The sequence below is a fragment of the Arvicola amphibius genome, chromosome 1 (assembly GCF_903992535.2).
Source record: "Arvicola amphibius chromosome 1, mArvAmp1.2, whole genome shotgun sequence".
In the NCBI taxonomy this organism is placed as follows: domain Eukaryota; kingdom Metazoa; phylum Chordata; class Mammalia; order Rodentia; family Cricetidae; genus Arvicola; species Arvicola amphibius.
In genome coordinates, this window is record NC_052047.1 from 109728939 (window position 1) to 109751223 (window position 22285).

Here is a 22285-nt window from a genome sequence, read left to right on the forward strand (position 1 = left end):
TTTCCAAGGGGGTTCTCCTCTTCAAACCGAACCTTTATTAATTTTGATGGTATCCACGATTTTTCTTCTCCTGTGGAGACAAGAGCAAAACCCCTTCCCCAACGCAGCACATCCCCTGGCTTCCATTGTGAGGTTAGCACATCCTTGAAATAAACTGGTTGATTTAATTCAACAGACTTTTCCATTATCCAATGTCTCTCTGCAGCCGTTGTCCCCTTTTCATTAGCGTTGAGAAAATTCAAAGTTAGTAAAGCATTATGTAATCTATTTCTGGGGGTATTCTCCACCCCCTTTTGCTTGTTTAACATTTCCTTTATCGTCCTATTTGATCTTTCAATGACTGCTTGACCTGTAGGATTGTAGGGTATGCCTGACGTTGGGCGCCAGATGATGCGGCGAAGATTGGAAATAACCAAAAATAGTCCTTTTATAATTATTCAAGTTTAATACAAAGGGAGATAAGGGAACTTACAGAACCAAGGGTCCAGCGGAGTGAGCGCGGGGCAAACGAACGGGGCGCCTTCCGGCTCCCCAATCCTATTTAAGGGGCATGGCTACCCCGCTGGAGCAGCCACGCCCCTGAACGCAGGGATTGGGCCAGCTGCCCCAACACGGCAGTCTTAGTGGGTGGGCACACTCCTTGCGGTCCTGACTTCCTTGTTCATGTTCTCCCTCCTTCAGCTCCTAATTTGGGCCTTGGGAGCTCAGTCATGCACTCCAGTGTGGGTCTCTGTCTCTATCACCATCCATTGCCAGATGGAGCTTCTATGGTGATATGCAAGATATTCATCACTATGGCTATAGGAAAGGGCCATTTCAGGCTCCCTCTCCTCAGTTGCCCAAGGAACTAGCTGGGGACATTTACATGGATACCTGGGACCCTCTCTAGAGTGAAGTCTCTTGCTAACCCTAAAATGGCTCCCTTATTTAAGAGATCTTCTTCCCTACACCCCTATTAACCCTTCCTTTATCCCAACCATCCCATTCCCCCAGGGTCTCCCCATTCTTCCCTTCCCCCTTTTCCATCCACATCTCCCCATCACCCCTTATCGCCACCCCACCCCCACCCCCAAGATCCCAATTTAGGCCTGGCAATCTAGTCTACTTCCAATATCCAGGAGGATACCTATATGTTTTCCTTTGGGTTCACCTTCTTATTTAGCTTCGCTAGGATCAGGAATTATAGGCTCACTGACCTTTATTTATGTCTAGAATCCACTGATGAGGGAGTACATACTAAATTCATCCTTTTGGGTCTGGGTTACCTCACTCAGAACAATGTTTTCTATTTCCATCCATTTGCATGCAAAGTTCAAGATGTCATTGTTTTTTTACCGCTGAGTGGTACTCTTATGTGTATATATTCCATACTTTCTGTATCCATTCTTCTATTGAAGGACATCTAGATTGTTTCCAGGTTATGGCTATTACAAATAATGCTGCTATGAACATAGTTGAACAAATGCTTTTGTAGTATGATAGGGCATCTCTTGGGTATATTCCCAAGAGTGGTATTGCTAGATCCTGGGGTAGGTTGATTCTGAATTTCCTGAGAAACCACCACACTGATTTCCAAAGTGGTTGCACAAGTTTGCATTCCCACCAGCAGTGGATGAGTGTACCCCTTACTCCACATGCTCTCCAGAAAATGCTATCATTAGTGTTTTTGATTTTAGCCATTCTGACAGGTATAAGATGGTATCTCAAAGTTGTTTTGATTTGCATTTCCCTGATCGCTAAGGAGGTTGAGCATGACCTTAAGTGTCTTTTGGCCATTTGAACTTCTTCTGTTGAGAATTCTCTGTTCAGTTCAGAGCCCCATTTTTAATTGGGTTAATTACATTTTAAAGTCTAGTTTCTGGAGTTCTTTATATATTTTGGAGATCAGACCTTTGTCTGTTGCGGGGTTGGTGAAGATCTTCTCCCAGTCAGTAGGTAGCCCTTTTGTCTTAATAACAGTGTCCTTTGCATTACAGAAGCTTCTCAGTTTCAGGAGATCCCATTTATTCAATGTTGCGCTTAATGTCTGTGCTGCTAGGGTTATACATAGGAAGTGGTATCCTGTGCCTATGTGATGTAGAGTATTTCCCACTTTCTCTTCTATCAGGTTCAGTGTGTTCAGATTAATATTGAGGTCTTTAACCCTTTTGGACTTGAGTTTTGTGCATGGTAATAGATATGGATCTATTTTCATTCTTCTACAGGTTGACATCCAGTTATACCAGCACCATTTGTTGAAGATGCTTTCTTTCTTCCATTGTATACTTTTAGCTCCTTTATCAAAAATCAGGTGTTCATAGGTTTGTGGGTTAATATCCAGGTCTTCTATTCGATTCTACTGATCGACTTCTCTGTTTTTATGCCAATACCAAGCTGTTGTCAATACTGTAGCTCTGTAATAGAGTTTGAAGTCAGGGATGGTAATGTCTCCAGAAGTTCCTTTATTGTATAAGCTTGTTTTGGCTATCCTGGGATTTTGTTTTTCCATATAAAGTTGATTATTGTTCCCTCAAGGTCTGTGAAGAATCTTGATGGGATTTTAATGGGGATTGCATTGAATCTATAGATTGCTTTTGGTAGAATTGCCATTTTTACTATGTTGATCCTCCCAATCCAAGAGCATGGGAGATCCTTCCATTTTCTGGTATCCTCTTCAATTTCTTTCTTCAAAGCCTTAAAGTTCTTGTCAAATAGATCTTTCACTTCCTTGGTTAGAGTTACCCCAAGATAATTTATGCTATTTGTGGCTATTGTGAAAGGTGATGCTTCTCTGATTTCTCTCTCTGCTTCTTTATCATTGTGTATAGGAGGGCAACTGATTTTTTGGAGTTGATTTTTGGAGTTGTATCCTGCCACATTACTAAAGGTGTTTATCAGCTGTAGGAGTTCTTTGGTGGAGTTTTTGGGGTCGCTTATGTACACTATCTTATCATCTGCAAATAACAAAAGTTTAACTTCTTCCTTTTCAATTCGAATCCCCTTGATCTCCTTATGCTGTCTTATTGCTATTGCAAGAACTTCAAGCACTATATTGAAGAGATATGGAGAGAGTGGACAGCCTTGTCGTGTTCCTGATTTTAGTGGAATGGTTTTGATTTATCTCCATTTAATTTGATGTTAGGTGTCAGCTTGCTGTAAATAGCTTTATCACTCCTGGGTCAAGGAAGAAATAAAGAAAGAAATTAAAGTCTTCCTTGAATTTAATGAAAATAAACACACAACATACTCAAAACTATAGGACACTATGAAAGCAGTGCTAAGAGGAAAGTTCATAGCACTAAGTGCCCACTTAAAGAAAACGGAGAAAACATACATTGGACTTAACATCACACGTGAAAGCTCTAGAAAAAAAAGAAGCAGACTCATCCAGGAGGAGTAAAAGACTGGAAGTAATCAAGCTGAGGGCTGAAATCAACAAAATAGAAACACAGAAAACAATCCAAAGAGTCAATGAAACAAAAAGCTGGTTCTTGGAGAAAATCAACAAGATTGAAAAACCCATAGCCAAACTAATCAAACGGCAGAGAGAGAGCAAGCAAATTAATAAGATCAGAAATGAAAAGGGGGACATAACCACAGACACAGAGGAAATTCAGAGACTCATTAGATCATACTACAAAAGCTTGTATCCCACAAAATTGGAAAATGTAAAAGAAATGTACATTTTTTAGATAAGTATCATATACCAAAGTTGAACCAAGATCAGGTGAACAATCTAAATAGACCTGTTAGTCGCACAGAATTAGAAGCTGTTATCAAAAATCTCCCTACCAAAAAAGCCCAGGTTTCAATGCAGAATTCTACCAGAACTTCCAAGAAGACCTAATACCTATACTCCTTAATGTATTTCACAATATAGAAACAGAAGAGTCATTGCCAAATTCCTTTTATGAAGCCACAGTTACCCTGATACCTAAACCACACAAAGACTCAACCAAGAAAGAGAATTACAGGCCAATCTCACTCATGAACATTGACGCAAAAATTCTCAATAAAATACTGGCAAACTGAATCCAAGAACACATTTCAAAATTATCCATTATGATCAAATAGGCTTCATCCCAGAAATGCAGGGCTGGTTCAACATACGCAAATCTATTAATGTAATCCATCACATAAATAAACTGAAAGAAAAAACATATGATTATTTTATTAGATTCTGAAAAAGCATTTGATACAATTCAACTCCCTTTTATGATAAAGGTCTTGGAGTTTCTTTCAGTGTCTGTGCTGTTAGAATTATATTTAGGAGTTGGTCTCCTGTGCCAATCGGTTCAAGTGTACTTCCCACTTTCTCTTCTCTTATGTTCAGCATGGCTAGCTTTACATTAATGTCTTTGATCCAGTCAGACTTGAGTTTTGTGCATGGTGATAGATACAGATCTATTTTCATTCTTCTACATGTTGAAATCCAGTTATGACAGCACCATTTGTTAAATATGCTTTCTTTTCTCCATTTTATATCTTTTGCTTCTTTGACAAATATCAGGTGTTTGTAGGTATGTGGTTTAATAGTTGGGTCTTCAATCAGTTCCATTGGACCTCCTGCCTGTTTTTATGCCAATACTAGGCTGTTTTCATGCCTGTAGCTTTGTAGTAGAGTTTGAAGTCAGGGTTTGAGATGCCTCCACAAGTTTTTTTATTGTACAGGATTGTTTTGGCTATCCTGGGTTTTTGCTTTTCCTTATGAAGTTGAGTAATGCTCTTTCAAGGTCTGTGAAGAATTTTGCTAGGCATTGCATTGAATCTGTAGATTGCTTTGTGTAAAATTGCCATTTTTACTATATTAATTCTACCTACCCAAGAATATGGGAGATCTTTCCACTTTCTAGTGTCTTCTTCAATTTCTTTCTTCAAAGATTTAAAGTTCTTGTCATATAGGACTTTCACTTGTTTGGTTAGAGTTACTCCAAGATGTTTTATTTTATTTGTGGCTATTGTGAAGGGTGATTTTTTTTTAGTTAATCTTGTATCAGGATACAAGATATTACACTTTCAGTAGAAATCGTTTATAAGTTTTATAAGTTACTTGTTATAATTTTTGGGTTGCTTATATAAACTATATCATCAGCAAATAATGAGAGTTTGAACTCTTCTTTTCCTATTTGTATCCTCTTGATCTTTTTTGTAGTTGTTGTCTTATTGTTCTAGCTAGGACCTCAAGAACTATACTGAATAGATATGGAAAAAGTGGACAACCTTGTCTTTTTCCTGATTTCAGTGAGATCACTGTGACTTTCTCTCCATTTAGTTTGATATTGGCTGTTGGCTTGCTGTATATTGCCTTTATTATGGTTAGACATGTTCTTTATATTCTTTCTCTCTCCAAGAACTTTATCATGAAGGGATGTTGTATTTTATCGAGAGCTTTTTTATCATCTAATGAGATGATCATTTAGTTTTATTTTTCAGTTGTTTATATGGTGAATACAGTGACAGATTTTCATATGTTGAACCATCCCTGCATCTTTGGGATGAAGCCAACTTGATCATGGTGGATGATGGTTCTGATGTTTTCTTGGATTAAAGTTGTTAGTATTTTATTTAGTATTTTTGCATCAATGTTCATGACTGAGATTGGTCTGTAATTCTCTTTCTTAGGAATGTCTTTATGTGATTATGATATCAGGGTAATTTTAGCCTCATAAAAATGGTTTGGCAATGTTCCTTCTTTTTCTGTTGTGTGGAACAATTTGAAGAGTAGTAGTTCTTCTTTGAAATTTTGTAGAATTCTGAGCCAAAACTGTCTGGTCCTGGGCTTTTGTTTGGCTGGGAGAATTTTGATGACTATTTCTATTTCTTTAGCAGTAAAAGGTCTATTTAATTTGTTTATCTGGTCTTGATTTAATTTTGGTAAGTGATATTTATTCAGAAAGTTCTCCATTTCCTTTAAGTTTTCCAATTTTGTGAAGCACAGGTTTTTGAAATATGACCTTATGTATTTCCTCCATGTCTATTCTTATGTCACCCTTTTTATTTATGATTTTGTTAATTTGGATATTCTCTCTGCCTTTTGGTTAGTTTGGATAAAGGTTTGTCTATTTTGTTAATTTTCTCTAAGAACCAACTCTTTGTCTCATTGATTCTTTGTATTATTTTCTTTGTTTCTATTCTGTTAATTTCAGCTCTCAATTTGATTATTTCTTGCCATCTAGTTCTCTTAAGAGAGTTTGCTTCTTTTCGTTCTAAAGTTTTCAAATGTTCTGTAAATTCACTAGTGTGGGATTTTTCCAGCTTCTTTATGTAAGCATTTAGTGCTGTGATCTTTCTTCTTAACACCACTTTTTTGTGTCCCATTAATTTGGGTATGTTTTGTGGTAATTTTCATTGAATTTTAGGATATCTTTAATTTTTTCCTTTATTTGTTCTTGACCTATTGATGATTAGGGTGAGCATTGTTTAATTTCCATGTGTTTGTGGGCTTTTTAAAATTAGTGTTGCTGTTGAATGCTAGTTTTAAGCCATGGTGATCCAACAAGATACATGGATTATTCCAATTTTTTGTATATGTTGAGGTTTGCTTTGTTACCGCATATGTGAGTCAATTTTTGAGAAGGTTTGATGAGGTGCTCGGAAGAAGGTATATTCTTTTATGTTTGGATGGAGTGTTCTATAGATATCTGTTAATTCCATTTGAATCATAACAGCTGTTAATTCCCTTATTTCTCTGTTCATTTTTTGTCTGACTAACATGTTCAGTCATGAGACTGGAGTGTTAAAGTCTCCCACTATTAATGTGTGGGGTTTAATGTATGATTTAATCTTCAGAAGTGTTTCTTTTACATATGAAGGTGCCATTTTGTTGGTGGCATAGATGTTTACTATTGAGATTTCCTCTTGTTAGATTTTTCCATGACTAATATGATGCCCTTCTTTGTCTCTTTTGATTGATTTTAATTTAAAGTCTATTTTGCTAGGTATTAGGAGAGCTACACCCACTTGTTTCTTAGGTCCATTTGATTGGAAAAATTATTCCCAACCCTTTACTCTGAGGCTATGTTTGTTTGAGGTTTAGGGGCATTTTTTGTATGCATCAGAAAGATGGATTCTGTTTTCATATCCAATCTGTTAGCTTGTGACTTTTTATAGATGAGTTGAGTCCATTTATATTAAGAAATATTAGTGACCAATAATTGCTATCTCCTTTTAGTTTTCATTGTTGGTGATGTTATTTTGTGTGTTTTTCCTTCTTTGGGATTTGCTGCTATGAGATCATCGATTGTGTTTTTGTTGATATAGACAACTTATTCTGCTTAGACTTTTCCTTCTAATATTTTGTGTATGTCTGGGTTTGTGGCTAGGTATTGGTTAAATCTGGTTTTGTCATGGAATATTTTCTTTTGTCCTTCTATGGTGATTGAATGTTTTGCTGGGTATAGTAGTCTGAAATAACATCATGGATCTCTTAATGTTTATATAACACTTGACCAGGACCTTCTGGCTTTCATTGTCTCCATTGTGAAGTCAGGTTTAATTCTGATAAGTCTGTCTTTATATGTTACCTGGCCTTTATTTTTGCAGCTCTTAATATTCTTTCTTTTTTCTGTATGTTTGGTGTTTTGATTATTGTGTGGCAAGGGAACTTTATTTTTTTTAATCCAGTCTATTTGGTGTTCCGTTCTTCTTGTATCTTCATATAGCTTTCTTTAGGTTGCAAAAGTTTTAGTTTTCTTCTATGATCTGTTAAATATACTTTCTGTGCTTTTGAATTGAACTTCTTCTCATTTATCTATCCTTATTTTTCTTAGATTTGGTCTTTTTATGATATATATTTCCTGTATATTTTATGTTAAGCTTTTGTTAGATTTAATATTTTCTTTAGCTGAAAGTTAAAGAAATATAGTATTTCCTCTACTATATTGTCTTACTCTTGTTTTCTGCTGTTTATGGTTGCATTTTTGGTTCCTGATTGTTTTCTCATCATTTCCATTGCTATAATTCTATTGGTTTCTGTTTTCTTTATTTTCTCTATTTTGATTTTCAAGTCTTGAATCATTTCTTTCATCTGTTTGATTGCTTTTTCTTGATTTTTTAAAGGAATTGTTGATTTATTCCAATTTTTGCTTGTTTTTTCCTCCATTTCTTTGAGGTAATTTTTTATTTCCTCTTTAAGGGCCTCAAGTATTCTCCTAAAGTTATTTTTGTGGTCATTTTCTTCTTTATCTATATTTGGGTGTTCAAGTTTTGTTCTTGTAGGGCCACTAGTTTTTATTAGTGTTGTGTTACTCTTTGGGGTGTTGAGTGTGTTCTTACTTTGTCTACCCATCTTTTCTACTGATTGTTTTAGTTAGAACTGAGTCTCTGATGATAAATCTTCCAGGTGCCAGTGAATCCAATGCTCAGATGGTTTCTTCTCATGGTGCAGTCATGCCAAAGGTCACTCAGTATTCCTGGAAGTCACTCAGCACTCCCAGGGGTTGCTCTGCAATCCTGCATGTTATTCGGGCCTGCTCCCACAGAGGTTGCTTGCTTGGTTCAGCACCCACTGAGGTCACTGTCTTGGGCCTATCCTGAAAGAGGTCACTGGCTCAGACCAGCTCTGGCAGAGCTTGCTGATTCAAGCTGAGGCCTACAGAGTTTTCTGAACCATGCCTGCTCCCTCAGAAATGGCTCCCTTGCATGTGCTCTTGTGAAGGTTGTTGCCTCAGGCATGTTCCTGTGGAGGCTACTGGCTCAATCCTTCTCCTGTGGAGGTCACTGCCTTGGGCCTGCTCTGGCTTTGGTCACTGGCCCTGGCCTGCTCCAGGGGAGGTCACTTGCTCATGCTTGTTGCCACAGGTGTCCCTGGATTGGGCCTGCTTCCACAGAGATCCCTGACTTGGGCCGGGTCCAGTAGAGGCCTCTGGCTCAGGCCTGCTCCCTCTGTGGTCACTCCCTTGTACCTGCTTCTGTGGAGGTTGCTGCCTCAGGCCTGCTCTGACAGAAGTGTCTGGGCAGAAGTGCCTGGCCCCAGCTTGAGTTTGGAAATTATTTTTATCATAGCAATAGTAACCTAAGCTAAGATAATAATTACATGAATGGTTTACAAAGTTTTTATATCGTTAAGCATATTCTAGCCATAAAATATAATCGCTGAATCATCTAAAGCAGTATTTCTCAACTACCCTAATTCTACAAAACTTATATACAATTTCTCATGTTGTGGTGACCCCAACTATAAAATTATTTTTCTTGCTACTTCGTAACTGTAATTGTGATAGTGTTATTAATCATAATGTAAATATTTGATATGTCAGATTTTTAATGTGTAAGCCTGGTGAAAGAGTTTGATTTCCAAAAAAAGGTCATGACATACAGGTTAATAAACCACTGTTCTGAGGTTAACCTGAAACCTGAAACCTTTCTATGTTTCTGAAAGCAACATAGGGACAAACTTGAAATTCCTGTGTTGAAGTCTCATACTTGGCTGAAAAAGATGAAAAGGGCTCTAGGAATATTTGATGAGTGTTACAGGAAGGTAATAACTAAAGGTGTTTGCTTTTCAGTTCGGAACACTGCTAACCTGTTTCATAATCAAGTGTATGTCCATTGTTCTCTAAGTGTTAGTTACATTAAGACAATGTACATTCTTATAGGTCTACTGATTTTATAAAGCTATTTATTATATAACACTCAGATTTTTAAACCATAGTAATTAGGTATACATGAATTTCTCTGGATAAATTATTCTTCAAAGAAAGTACTCCTAGTAATCCTTTCACAAAACATAAGAGGAAACTAAGTGCAATGTCCAAAGGGCACTGTTTCCTATGGATACAGCTATTAGTATTTTTTTTATTTTTCTCCTGCAATTATAAACTATTATATAATGCTTATCTTCTAAAAGTCTGATTCTTTTTTTTAAATGGTCAGCATTCTCTTTTTTAATATTTATTTATTTATTATGTATACAATATTCTGCCTACATGTATGCCTGCAGGCCAGAAGAGGGCACCAGACCTCATTACAGATGGTTGTGAGCCACCATGTGGTTGCTAGGAATTGAACTCAGGACCTTTGGAAGAGCAGGCAATGCTCTTAACTGCTGAGCCATTTCCCCAGCCCCTAAAAGTCTTATTTTTCTGCCAACATTCAACTCAAGTAACATAGATTATAGGAATGTGAACACAGAATCAGCTAATTTAAACTACCCAAGGAAATTAATTTGTTATTGTAATATCTGACTAGAGTTTAAAATGTAAAATCCTTTTGTCATTTTTTTTCCTTTTCTAAGTTCTGCTTGGAGGTAGATGAAGCTTCAGTGTGAAAATGTATTTGTGTGACGTCTTTGGCTGTGTGTACAAAACTTTAGTATCTCAGAATGAACTATGGTGAAACTGCCGATTCATTTTAAGAACTAAATTGTGAAGGTAATGCGAAGAATAGTTCATCAGGGACCTAATGGATTTTTCAGAAGTTATACTACAGGAATGTATGTTTGTATTTACATAAACAATGCATTAAAATCGTCTTTTACTCAAGTGTGGAGATTTGTGCAAGAAGCTGCATTATTTTACAGTTTTAGGTCCCTGTTTATGACATTTAAATTAAATGTGAGGACCATCATTATATAAAATTTTATATGGACTCTGAAGAAAGTTATTCTTTCATTAAAATTTGACCAATGTGTAAGTTCTCAAAAAATAAATAATGTTGCTATGAACATAGTTGAGCACATGTCCTTGTATGATTGAGCGTCCTTTGGGTATATACCCAACAGCAGTATTATTTCCTAATTTTCTAAGAAATCACCATACTGATTTCCAAAATGGCTATACCAGGCTGTACTTTCACCAGCAATAGGGGAGTGTGCCCCCTACCACACACATCCTCTCCGGCATAAGCTGTCATCAGTGTTTTTAATCTTGGCCAATCTGACAGGTATAAGATGGAATCTCAGAGTTGTTTTGATTTGCATTTCCCTGATGACTAAGGATGTTGATCATTTCCTTAAGTGTCTTTCAGCCATTTTAGATTCCTCTGTTGAGAGTTCTCTGTTTAGGTCTGTACCCCATTTTTCCTTGGCTTATGTGTTTTTTGATGACAAATTTATTGAGTTATTTGTATATTTTGGAGATCATCCCTTCATCCTATGTGGAGTGGAAATATATTTTTGAAAAGTTCCTACATGCATGTAGTATTTATATCATTTCCACCCCTCTTCCCCTTTAACTCAGCAATATATTTTGCCTATATATGTAAATATATATTTATAAATAGATATATTTAAATACATATATATTTCTTAGTCCAGTTATTGTGGCTTATATGTATATATGTTTAAATAGACTACCTTTGATGGATAACCTATCAGGAAGCTCATCCCTGAAACTGATTGTTTCTCCCCCATCCAGCTGCCATCAATGGTCAATAGTTTATTATTTAAGTGTGAAGCCCTGTGAATTTTCTGCCATTGGTTTTGTCATTATTTAGGTCTTGTCTAAGCTGTACCTAGAAAATCCGAACAATATGATTTCTTGGCAATCTTTATGCCAAAATGTTTCATTCATTGTTACCTGTGTTGTACAGGTGTATGCCAATATATCTTTGTTCTTAGAGTCTTACTAAGTAATTATTTTCCTCTTCATAATAATAAGTAATGATTTTCTTCGTTTGTGAAAAACTCTGACAGAAACACCTTGTTATTTTTCCTTGTTCATTCCTATTGCAAAACGGGCAATGCTAATCGCCATCTGGAGAGCCTTTACGCAATATGACTTGGAAAGGCTTAAGCCTTCTCACAGGATTCTATGTTCCAGATCACCAAGGTTCCACTCAGATCGCAGCTTCAAACAGTACCTTTCAGCTCTGTAGGCTTCACGAATTAAGTGTTGCTTACAGTTATGTGTGTAATGACTTAATTTCAATGACATAAAAATTGTCATGATCTAGTTGTTTGGAATAATGGTATGGTAAAATGCATATTTATTTTGGCATCACTTTCATCAGCTTCCTTATACTTTTTTTTTTAAAAAAATTTAACCCTCTTCACTATGTTTGAATAAAGTTTAGCAGAATATTTTCTTAAAATGCTTTGCTTTTTCTCTGCCTTGTGGTTATTTCTTCAAGTCAATTCTAAACATGTGGGCTCGGCATGCTTCTTTTGAATGTAATTTTATTCTTACTTTCCTTCTCTTTATCTTTTTCTTTCTCTCTCTTACTCTTTGTTTTAATATTTTTTCTTGTTAAAAGGCAAATGTTATGAAAACATGGACTTTTTAAACAAGCTTTTAAAAAATTCTGTTATATGCTCTCTCTATATTTATGAATTTAAATATGTAATAATATTCTAATATTTGAAATTCTAATCTTGTTTCTTAATTGCTCCTTTTATTTTTTGAGATTATAATTACATCATTTCCTGCTACCCTACCCTTCCTCTGAACTCTTCCATGTATCCTTCATTGCTCTCTTTCAAGTTCATAGCCTCTTTTTACATTAATTATTGTTATATACATGAATATTTCTAAATACATAAATCCAATTTGCTCATTTGGATTTGTATTTGTATGCATATATTCATGGTTGCCTACTGGCTTTGTAGTAAGATAAATATGAGACTAAAATTTATCAGGCAGTTGGGCACTGTTATTATTTTATTGGAAGTACTCCACTTTTTCACATTTATTTAACAAACTCTTTTCATCTTTTCAAGTGTTCCGAGCTCTTTTATTTAACATTTGAGGGAAGCCCTTAATTACATGACCCAGTATTTTTCTCAGGGCTGTCTGCATGTCTTTGTTCCTTAAACTGTAAATGATGGGGTTGAGCAGAGGTGTCAGAACAGTGTATGTCACTGCCATCAGTGTGTCATTTCTGAAGGTGTCCCCATTCTTGGGCCTCAGATAGACAAAGCAAGCAAATCCATAATGTATGAACACCACGGTGAAGTGGGAGGAGCAAGTTGAAAAGGTCTTATACCTTCCCTTTGCAGAGGGCATCTTCACAACTATGGACACAATGAAGACATAAGAAACCATGATCAAAATAAAGCTGCCCACCAACACAAACACAGTTAATGCAAAGAGAATCATTTTCTGAAGAAAAGTGCAGTTACAGGCAAGGGCAACCACAGGTGCAATGTCACAAAAAAAGTGCTGAATGATGTTGGAGTTACAAAAAGACAAGTTGAATATTATGATGACAATGCACAGAGAAACTGAGAAACCAACCACCCCAGAGACCATGATGAGCTGGAAGCAGATCTTTCTAGTCATAAAGATGGGATAATGCAGGGGGTTATAGATAGCAGTATAACGGTCATAGGACATAGCAGACAAGATGAAACAGTTATTGGCTGCCAATCCAAAGAAGAAAAACATCTGTGTGGCACACTCATGGAGAAAAATGGCCTTGTTCTCTGATAGCAAGTCAACTAACAGTCGGGGTAAGATCACCATAGTGGTGCAGGTTTCTGAAAAGGACAGAGCAAAGAGGAAAAAGTACATAGGGGTATGAAGGTTGTGATTGAGCTTGATGGCTACCATGATAGATGCATTTGCTAGGAGGATGGTCACATGGGAGAGGAGAATCACAACAAAGAGTAGATGCTGCAGTTCTGGGAAACTGGAAAATCCCCACAGAAGGAACATGGTCACTGTGGTGTGATTGTCCATTCTCATGGTGGTAGCTATTTTGCCCTAGAGGTTAATAAGTACTTGTTGTCAAGGTTGAGATAAATGCCTAAGTGCTGATATCAGCTGATCTTCAATCAAGGGCTCCAGTTCAGTGGTCAAGGAAGGTTCTAAAGCGAGAGCCTGTAGAGGGTGAATTAAATACCCGTGACTGCATTCAGTGTCAGAAGCTAACATCACAAGGAGAGTGAGTCTAAGTTATGAATTTGTAAATTATGTGTAGTTTTAAACATTGTAAGACAGTCCCCTCTGCTTTTCCTTACCTTACCTCTTTCTCCTTGTCAGTCAAAACTTCACAAGAGAAGACAGTACTTAGAGAGTGCTCATGTTCTTATCCACTGAATACAAGAATAACATCTGTGAAGTGTGCTTGTATGATTTGTCTAAACCTGGTAACATGAGACTTTCCAGTATTGACTGTACAATCAAATGAGGTTTAAAAAAATTACCTTCAGATTTATAAACATTCTTTTAAAACCATCCTATGTTCCCTATACTGCCAGAATACAGTGACTGTGTGTGTGAAGTTGTATCAATGAGAAAATCTGATAAATAAATTTACCATATTGAAATATATACAAGATTCTTCTCTATATCAGTATAATAAGGCTGAGGGCTTAGAATAACTGTCTCTGAAATAGGTGTATCATTGGGTTATAAAGCATTTGTTTCTTTCTAGTGGTTTATTTGTAATACGATTATGATGTCCTGGTCCATTTTTGAGTTTTTAAGAAAATTTGCAAGATATTTTATGACTTTTTTGTGACAAAGATTGCTTTAAATGCAAGTATGATAGAAATTAGCTCATGTTCTTCAGACTATTTCCCCTGTTTCTATTAGTTTTTGAAATAGCCACACTACATGAAATGACTGAGCAAAAGTAACAAAAAAAATATTTTTATACAACATAGGGTTTAATTACAGGAAAGTGTTAGGGAAGAAAAGAAAGGCAATGGGAAAACATGTATGGGGCATGGGGTTAGGATAAAAGGGGTTCACTGGGTGGTCTTTTGAAAGAACCCACAAAGCTGAGAGATCACAAGTGACAATATATTTTTAAGTGGAACATGTTAACATGAAACTGTAATCCCAGTTACTCCAAAATCTGAGATGGGGGAGTTCTTCAGTCTGAGAATTCATGGTCAGCTTGAGCAAATTTATGAAAAGGAAGACAGAAAAGAAAGAAAACAAAAAGGAAATTATTTTTAAATATCTATTTTATCCTGAATTTTTAAAAATAAAATTTAAATGAGGCACTCCAATAACCAGCATTTTCTTATCTCTAGAATTAGTGAATTATTCAGACTATATATTAGATACATTTTCCTCATTCAGCTTCCCCAACCATTATGTGTGGTATTTCAACCCTTATAACACAGAAATTGAAACCAAGGCATAGGTTGCATACGAAACTATCAAAACTGGGTGCACTGATTCCAATAATAGTTTAATATCTATGAGTTGTCAGTCCTTTGTTTGGTGAGAAAAAATACTATGGAATGCCATTTCAATCAGTTACCCTGCCTATGACAGAGATAAATAACACAAAGTGATGGAAGAATATACTACCATTTACTGTGGAGTCAAGAATTCCCTTCTGATGGGGTTCACACTCACATTGTTATAGAATATGGTTAGCTGCTCACCATTTAAAAGCCTGGAAGAAAGTATGTCAGACATTTGAAAAAAAACAGTAAAAATCCTTGTCATTGAAAAGAGCCACTCATATTCAAAGAATACCATGAACTCAATGTAATTGGGTTGTGCCCTCTTGAACAGCATCTTAGAGTAATAGTATTGTGCTCATGCTTGAGGTTAGAGTGCAGTAGCTTAATTTGGGAAGCCAGTATAATTTGTAAAGGATGGATATGGTGTTCACACACAGGTGATGTTCCTCTAGACAGAGAAGATGTCCCTGTAAATACTAATGTCATAGAGTGACATTCAAGAGAGTGCCCTATAATTTTCTCACAACAACCTTCTTCCTTTGGGGAAATATCCTGATGTCCACCAAACCTGTCTTTTTCTGTCCTTGTTCCTCTTACTTGCCCTACTCTTCGCTCTCCTCATTCTTCTTTGGCTCTTAAACCATAGTCTTTTCTTCCAGTCCAATTCAAACATTGTCTATTTAGAAAGCATACTAATCACTGTAACCGAGTTAATGAATTTTTCTACATTGACATCTGATTTTATTATGATGACATTGTACATGATCAGTTTCTATAAGAATTATGGCAGAGGAAGAGTTTATCATTTTGTATCTCCTCCCTGATGTCAACAGGACCAACAAGCTAAAATACCCTGAAATTGACAGAAGAAGGAGGGATACAGAAAAAGTCACATTTTATAAGTTAGCGTGGAGGTCAGAGAATCAGTGAGAAAGCAGAGTGTCTGGGAAAAAGTTTCTAGGTGGCTGAGCTACAGATACTGATTCATTCAGCACAGGCTTCTGTGCTCAGATGACAGGTGACACCAGCAACACATGGCCAAGATAAAAAAAAAAAGATAATTTGTCTAAGTATAAAGACATTATAGTCATTCAACTCCAAGTTTAATTTTTTCTAACACTGAACATATGACTTTTTAAAATGTGTCTAAAGAAGTACTTATTCTCTTACACAGCAGTCTCCTTTTCAGTTACCTTAATGCAAGTAAATTAATAAATATTATGAGAAAAAAAACAAAAGGAACAGCCAAGAATGGGAGTGGGCTAGTGATCTGAAGAAAGTATACAGAGGATTGGTGCTGGAGAGGTGATTCAGAGGATAAGAGCAGTTAATGCTTTGGAAAGTACCAGAATTACTTCACAGCACCCATGTGAAGTGGCTCACAACCACCTGCAGCTCCCGCTCCAGGAAAGCTGACTCCTTCATCTGACCCCACCAGCACCTCCACTCATGCGCACAAATACACACAAAAAATTAAATCTGAAAATAATTCTTTAAATCTGAGAAATATTATTTTGACACAGTTTGTGCTAGGCCAATTCTGGAGTTGGAAAGGGAAACAATTTTCGTTCTCCAAAACCCTAGCCCCACGTTCTTCAGACCCCACTCTTGCAGTGAGATCTAGAAGAGTTGATCTAACATATTTCTTTGAAACAGCAGGGACATCTACAGGGATTTTACCCTTATTCTTCACTTTAAGTTAGTTTGGCCTTCAGCATTTGAAAACTCAAGGGTGCTGTTACCTAGTGGACTGACAAGCGGTGTTTGAATGCTTGGTCAGGTTAGGACTATTCCCCACCAGAATGTACTGCTAAACTTTCCCAGCAGGTACAACTAATTCCTCATTGAGTGAATTTCTGTGCTAAAATATAGTGACTATTTGTTACCAATTTTTGGGAAAGTACACTTAGCTTTCTTCAAACCTAATTTGACTTCAAATGATGCATAACAGTTACTGATATTTTAATAGTCTGGAAAATTGAGGCTATATTTTTATTGAGTTAAAGGTGGTAGAAAATATAACAAAATATAGAGATACATGGATTTTGTTTTATATTTTTCTATCTGGAGTTGAATTTCCAGGTTTCTCATATATATATATATATATATATATATATATATATATATATATATATATATCCTTTAATTGAACCATAAAAATGCTTGTTGAGCTTATTAATTAAAATCCCATAGTGATGAGATAAAAATGATCACAATGAATGAGTAGCAAAATGACAAACAAGAAAAACACAGGGAGAAGTCAGCTGCCCATGATTTATAGTGCAGCTAAACCATGGGTGGAACAATGAAAATAGAACCATTTCAATCATAAATATACACAAACACATTTTCAAATACACATATATCCATATTAACTTGATCATTATATATTTAGGTGTATTCAAAACTGTATTTTCATATTTATATTTAATTATTTCTGCTAATTCTTTTGATACCATGAGATTTGACATTAAACATGCAGTTTCACTAGACTATTTTTATGGAATAATGAATTTAGCAAATACAATAAAAGACATATTCAAATGCAATTTCTTCCATTTTAAACAAGCAAGTAATTTATATCCCTTAAACTATTTTACTCCTTGAAACTACTTATCCTTTTGGCCCAAAGAGGACTCTGAGACAATAAATATTAAATGCTTGCTAATTGCATTGACTAAGATATCACATGACCTACAGACAACTTTTCCTTGCCAGTGCTTATATATACTTTCATGCCCACAAAATATTTGTTTCATGGTGCTAGATGCTGCTGATCTGCTCAAGTAGATAGTCACAGCTTACTCCCATATAGTCTGGAGTTTTAAATATCATTTTTCCTTCTCAGTTTATAGTTTTCCAGGATCCTCTCATTGTCTACCTGTCAGCTAGATATACTATAAGTAGAAGAACCACAACATTCTCCCTTCCAGTCCAGTTGTACCCTTATTACCCTTAGTATATTCTCCCTCTTAACACTCACAATGACCTGGTTACTAGTGGATGTTGAAAATAAATGTTCATAGCAAATAGATAAGCAAATTAAATTCCCACCTCATACCAAAGAAGGATAACACCCAATCTTTTTAAAATAGGAGGGTAGCTATATGTAGACCTTACAAGTAATGCAGTTTTCTGCAGTTCTTTCTGTAATGTCATTCAGAGAAAGTTTTTAAGTCATTTTCCCCTGTGCATGTCTGTGGTGAGTTCCCTTCTACCTGAAACTGAATTCTCTTTTGACAACAGGGCAATGTCTTTTCAGCTCCTGTGGCTGAAGCTAGGTTTGGTGCACCCATAATGAGATCCACAGGCCACCTGAGACCATTACCCCTTGCATCACTTAGAGCTTTCTGTCCCCAGCAAGAGAACTGTACCCTGTGGACCTATAATTCTTTATCATGTCCAGAAGATATTGTTTTAATTCTTTTTTTTTGCTTTGTCCTGCCAATCAAAAAAAAAAAAATAGAAAAATAATTGAAATTCAACTTGTTGAAACATGTTTGAAAATAAGTTAGTTTCTCAGAGGCATTTCACTTCTTATTTAGTACCAGTCTATGTATTTCTGAAAATTCACCAAGGCTCGGAAGTCTTAGGTCCCGTGTAGATGTCTAGGAAAAGTTCTCACCAGGTAAAGTTATAGCCTGAGAATTCATGTAGAAGAAAGTTAGAAAAGGAAAAGAACATTTGGAGAGCATGGCTGTCGTGACAGGTCTCTCATGAGGCAACTCTTGAGGAAAGACCTTTTTAAACATAAAACACACTGTCATCAACTACTACACATTGATTCATAAGTCTTGTAATGAACTATTGTGACAGTTTTTAAGAATAAAGTCAGACTGCAGCAATTTCACTGAGGATGTTAGTAAATTTATTTCTTAGATTTTACTGCATGGTGGTGCATAATATACTACTCCACTTCTGACTACATTTAAACAATTATACCATATTCATAGATAATAAGACTCAAATAAGAGACATGTTCACTCTCTTGTATGATTATTGATGCTAGTTGGTGTTTGAAATCTGAAATGAATATTTAGCCTTTCTATAGAGGTATGAGGTGTTGATTCCACAAGTGAACATCCATGAGAGTCTAGTAATACCATAAAGTCTTTTTATGTTCCTTTTGCCTTTACCAGATATCTGTATGTAGAAAACACTAGATACACTGAACCTTATAGAAGAGAAATTGGGAGATACCCTTGAACTCATTGGCACAAAAAACGACTTTCTGAACAGAGTATCAAAGACACAGGCATATTTTCAACAATAAATGAATGGGACCTCATGAAACTGAAAAGCCTCACAAAGGACACAATGATTTGGACAAATCAGCAGCCTATAGAATAGGAAAAGATTTTTACCAATTCCACATCCAATAGAGAACAAAAATACAGAATATATATATAAAGAACTAAGATACTACAAAGCCAAATAATCCAGTTTTAAAATGGGGTACAGATCTAAACAGAGGATTCTTAATAAAGGAAACTCAAATGACTGTTAAACACTTAACAAAATGTTCAACATCCATAGCCATCAGGGGAATGCAAATCAAAAATACTTTGAGTTTCCATTTTACACCTGTCAGAGAGATAAGTCAATAACATAAGTAATAGCTCATACTGGGAAGGATGTTGGGTCAAAATGAGCCCCATTCACTTTGGTGGGAATGCAAACTTGTACAGCCACTATGGAAATTGATACAGTGATTACTCAAAATGATGGGAACCAATATACCTTAAAAGGCAGTGATACCACTATCGAGCATATATCCAAAGGACACTTCACTTCATCCTATCACAAGGAAATTTGCTCAAACAAGTTTATTGCTACTTGTGGTGGTTTGAATAGGATATGTGATCCGTTTAACTAATTATTCGCTACCAGCAAAATATTGGGAATCAGATATCAAGTTAAGAACCTGAAAGATCAGAGAAGCAACTGAGCAACCACCAGTAACTTCTTATTTTTTCTATTCCTTCCTCCAAAAGAACGGAGATTCTCTCTATGCTCCACCTTACTACTTCCTCAGTCAATTGCTAATTTTAGTCAGGTAGTGGCTAATTCCACCCACTGATTCAAAACAAACTTTATTTAGAGAATGCAATCAAAATATCACATATTTCCTCCTTTTGTATAAATAAAAAGGAAAGGTTTTAACTCTAACATAGTAAAACTATATATAATAAGTATAATAACTATATACAAATATATACAGGTAAGAATTATATTAACAATTTCCAGTCCATTTGCATTTGGCAAATTCAGAGAAAATACTCCATTATCTATTTTATTTTGGTGAGTGAGTCCAAAGGGTTATACCTAAATTCACTTTCTTTCTTAATTTGTATCACCAACCCAAAACTATCTTTTTATGTCTTCAACTTTATATGATTTGCACCTCTTTTGTGAATTTCTTTTCTAAATTTGGTAACAAGGAAAAAAACTATAACTATCTAGTTTTCAACTCCATCGGACACCTGAGAAGGATATATCACTACTTGAGTAAACAGAAAGTTCATAACAAACAACTTCCAAAAATAATAATGACAGAAACAACTGGATGCCAAGACTTTGAAGTTATCTTGAATATAGAATTTATCTTGAGGAAACAGCAGTGGAGGCATTCTGCGAGGCTAGAGTATCTGGGTTATTTGTGTTGTAGTCATTGGTGTCGGGGTTTTTTTGTTCTGAAAACATGCAAATTTTTAAAGGTAACATACATATTTGCATTAATACAAGTATGGAATGTGCTGTGTGCACAAATAAGCTAAAGATGATTCTCTGCTCTATGCTTGAGCAGGTAAAAGGCATCTTTCAATTTTATAAGTAAATTTGTACTATATAACCAACCCACAAAATAAATTATCAACTGTGCCATATGAAAGAATAGCATGTAATAATAAGGCATGAGGACTCTGTGCCAACAAGATGTATCAGTCTAATTCAGTCTCAGAGCTGTTCCCTTGTAGATGGGTCAACAGATACATCACCTGTTTTGGTAGTTTTTCTTGGTTTCTTCCTTCATGTCTGCATCCAAGATTTTCAGGATATCTCACCTAGAAAATATGATCTTTATTTATTTTGAAAAACTCTATAACTTTTTTTTCCCTGTGGAAACAAAGACATAACCTCTTCCCCCAACAAACACAGTTCCTGACTTCCATTCCAAAGTTAAGACATTCTTAAAATATATAGGCTGGTTCAATTCAGCAGTTTTTTACACAATACAATGTCTCTCAGCAGCTATTTTTTTGCACATTAGATTTTTAAAGTTAATAAAGCACTGTATAAAATTCAAGCACACTGTGTTAGGGTATTTGTCTTATGTGGTTTGTTCTTTTTATATTACTTTACTCTTGTCTTAAATACTTTATTATTTTTAAACTATTTTTCTATGGCTTTCTCTACCCATTTTCTTTTCTTCAGAATCTAAGCATATTTTCAAGCATATTGTACCTGTTCAGAGTTTTGTCAGTATGGACCTGGCTTTCTGTGCATGTACAGTATTTCTCTGACCATATGTAAAGCCTTAAAGGGCCATGCCATCTACCACAAGCAACCCAACAGGAAAGAGTCGTCCCACATAGTAAGCACTTACAAGCCTGCAAGAGACACTGTAACATCTGCACACTGTGGGTCCAGAAAAATGTTTCTTTTGTCCCTCTGTGCATGTGTAGGCATCTACTGTGACTTTATTTAGCACATGGAACTGTCAAGTGGCTCTTCCCCCTTGGGTTCATTCAGCAGGCTGCCCCACTGGTTCTGGGCTATAGCCACTGCTTGCCTTTCCATGAGGGTCTAGCCTCACACCTGCAGGTATAATCTAGCAAGAAAGACTGTGCTTCTAAGAAGCCACATCTGGTTCCTCACCCGTAACTTTTCTTAGCTGTCTCACGCTCTGTACTTTGAGCACCAATTTGGACAACCAGCTTCCAAATAATAACATGGAACAACTTTTTATTCATTATGAAAGATAGGGTTTCACTTAGGCTTGTTCCCAACTAGCTCTTCAAACTTAAACTAGCCCATCTGTAGTAATCTACATTCTGCCGTTTGGCTCATTACCTCTCCTCAGCACTGTATGTCTGACTTCCTCTGTATGGGGCTGATGAATCCCCCTGCTTACAGTTCTTTTCCCAAGTTCTTATCTCTGCCCATAAGCCCCACCTATCTTCTTCCTGCATAGCTATTGGTCTTTCAGCTCTTTACTAAACCAAT

At 36.0% G+C, this 22285-nt stretch overlaps 1 protein-coding gene across 1 annotated transcript; it reads right to left on the reverse strand.

Moving 5' to 3' along the window:
* Positions 1–12629: 12629 nt before the first annotated feature.
* Positions 12630–13595, reverse strand: LOC119823372 (olfactory receptor 10T2-like). Its single transcript, XM_038343383.1, has one exon. The coding sequence runs from the start codon at positions 13593–13595 to the stop codon at positions 12630–12632; it is 966 nt and encodes a 321-aa protein (XP_038199311.1).
* Positions 13596–22285: the final 8690 nt, after the last annotated feature.

Bases quoted from the DNA above. Each gene is read 5' to 3' on its own strand.
- LOC119823372 (XM_038343383.1), bottom strand. From the start codon at position 13,595: ATGGACAATCACACCACAGTGACCATGTTCCTTCTGTGGGGATTTTCC.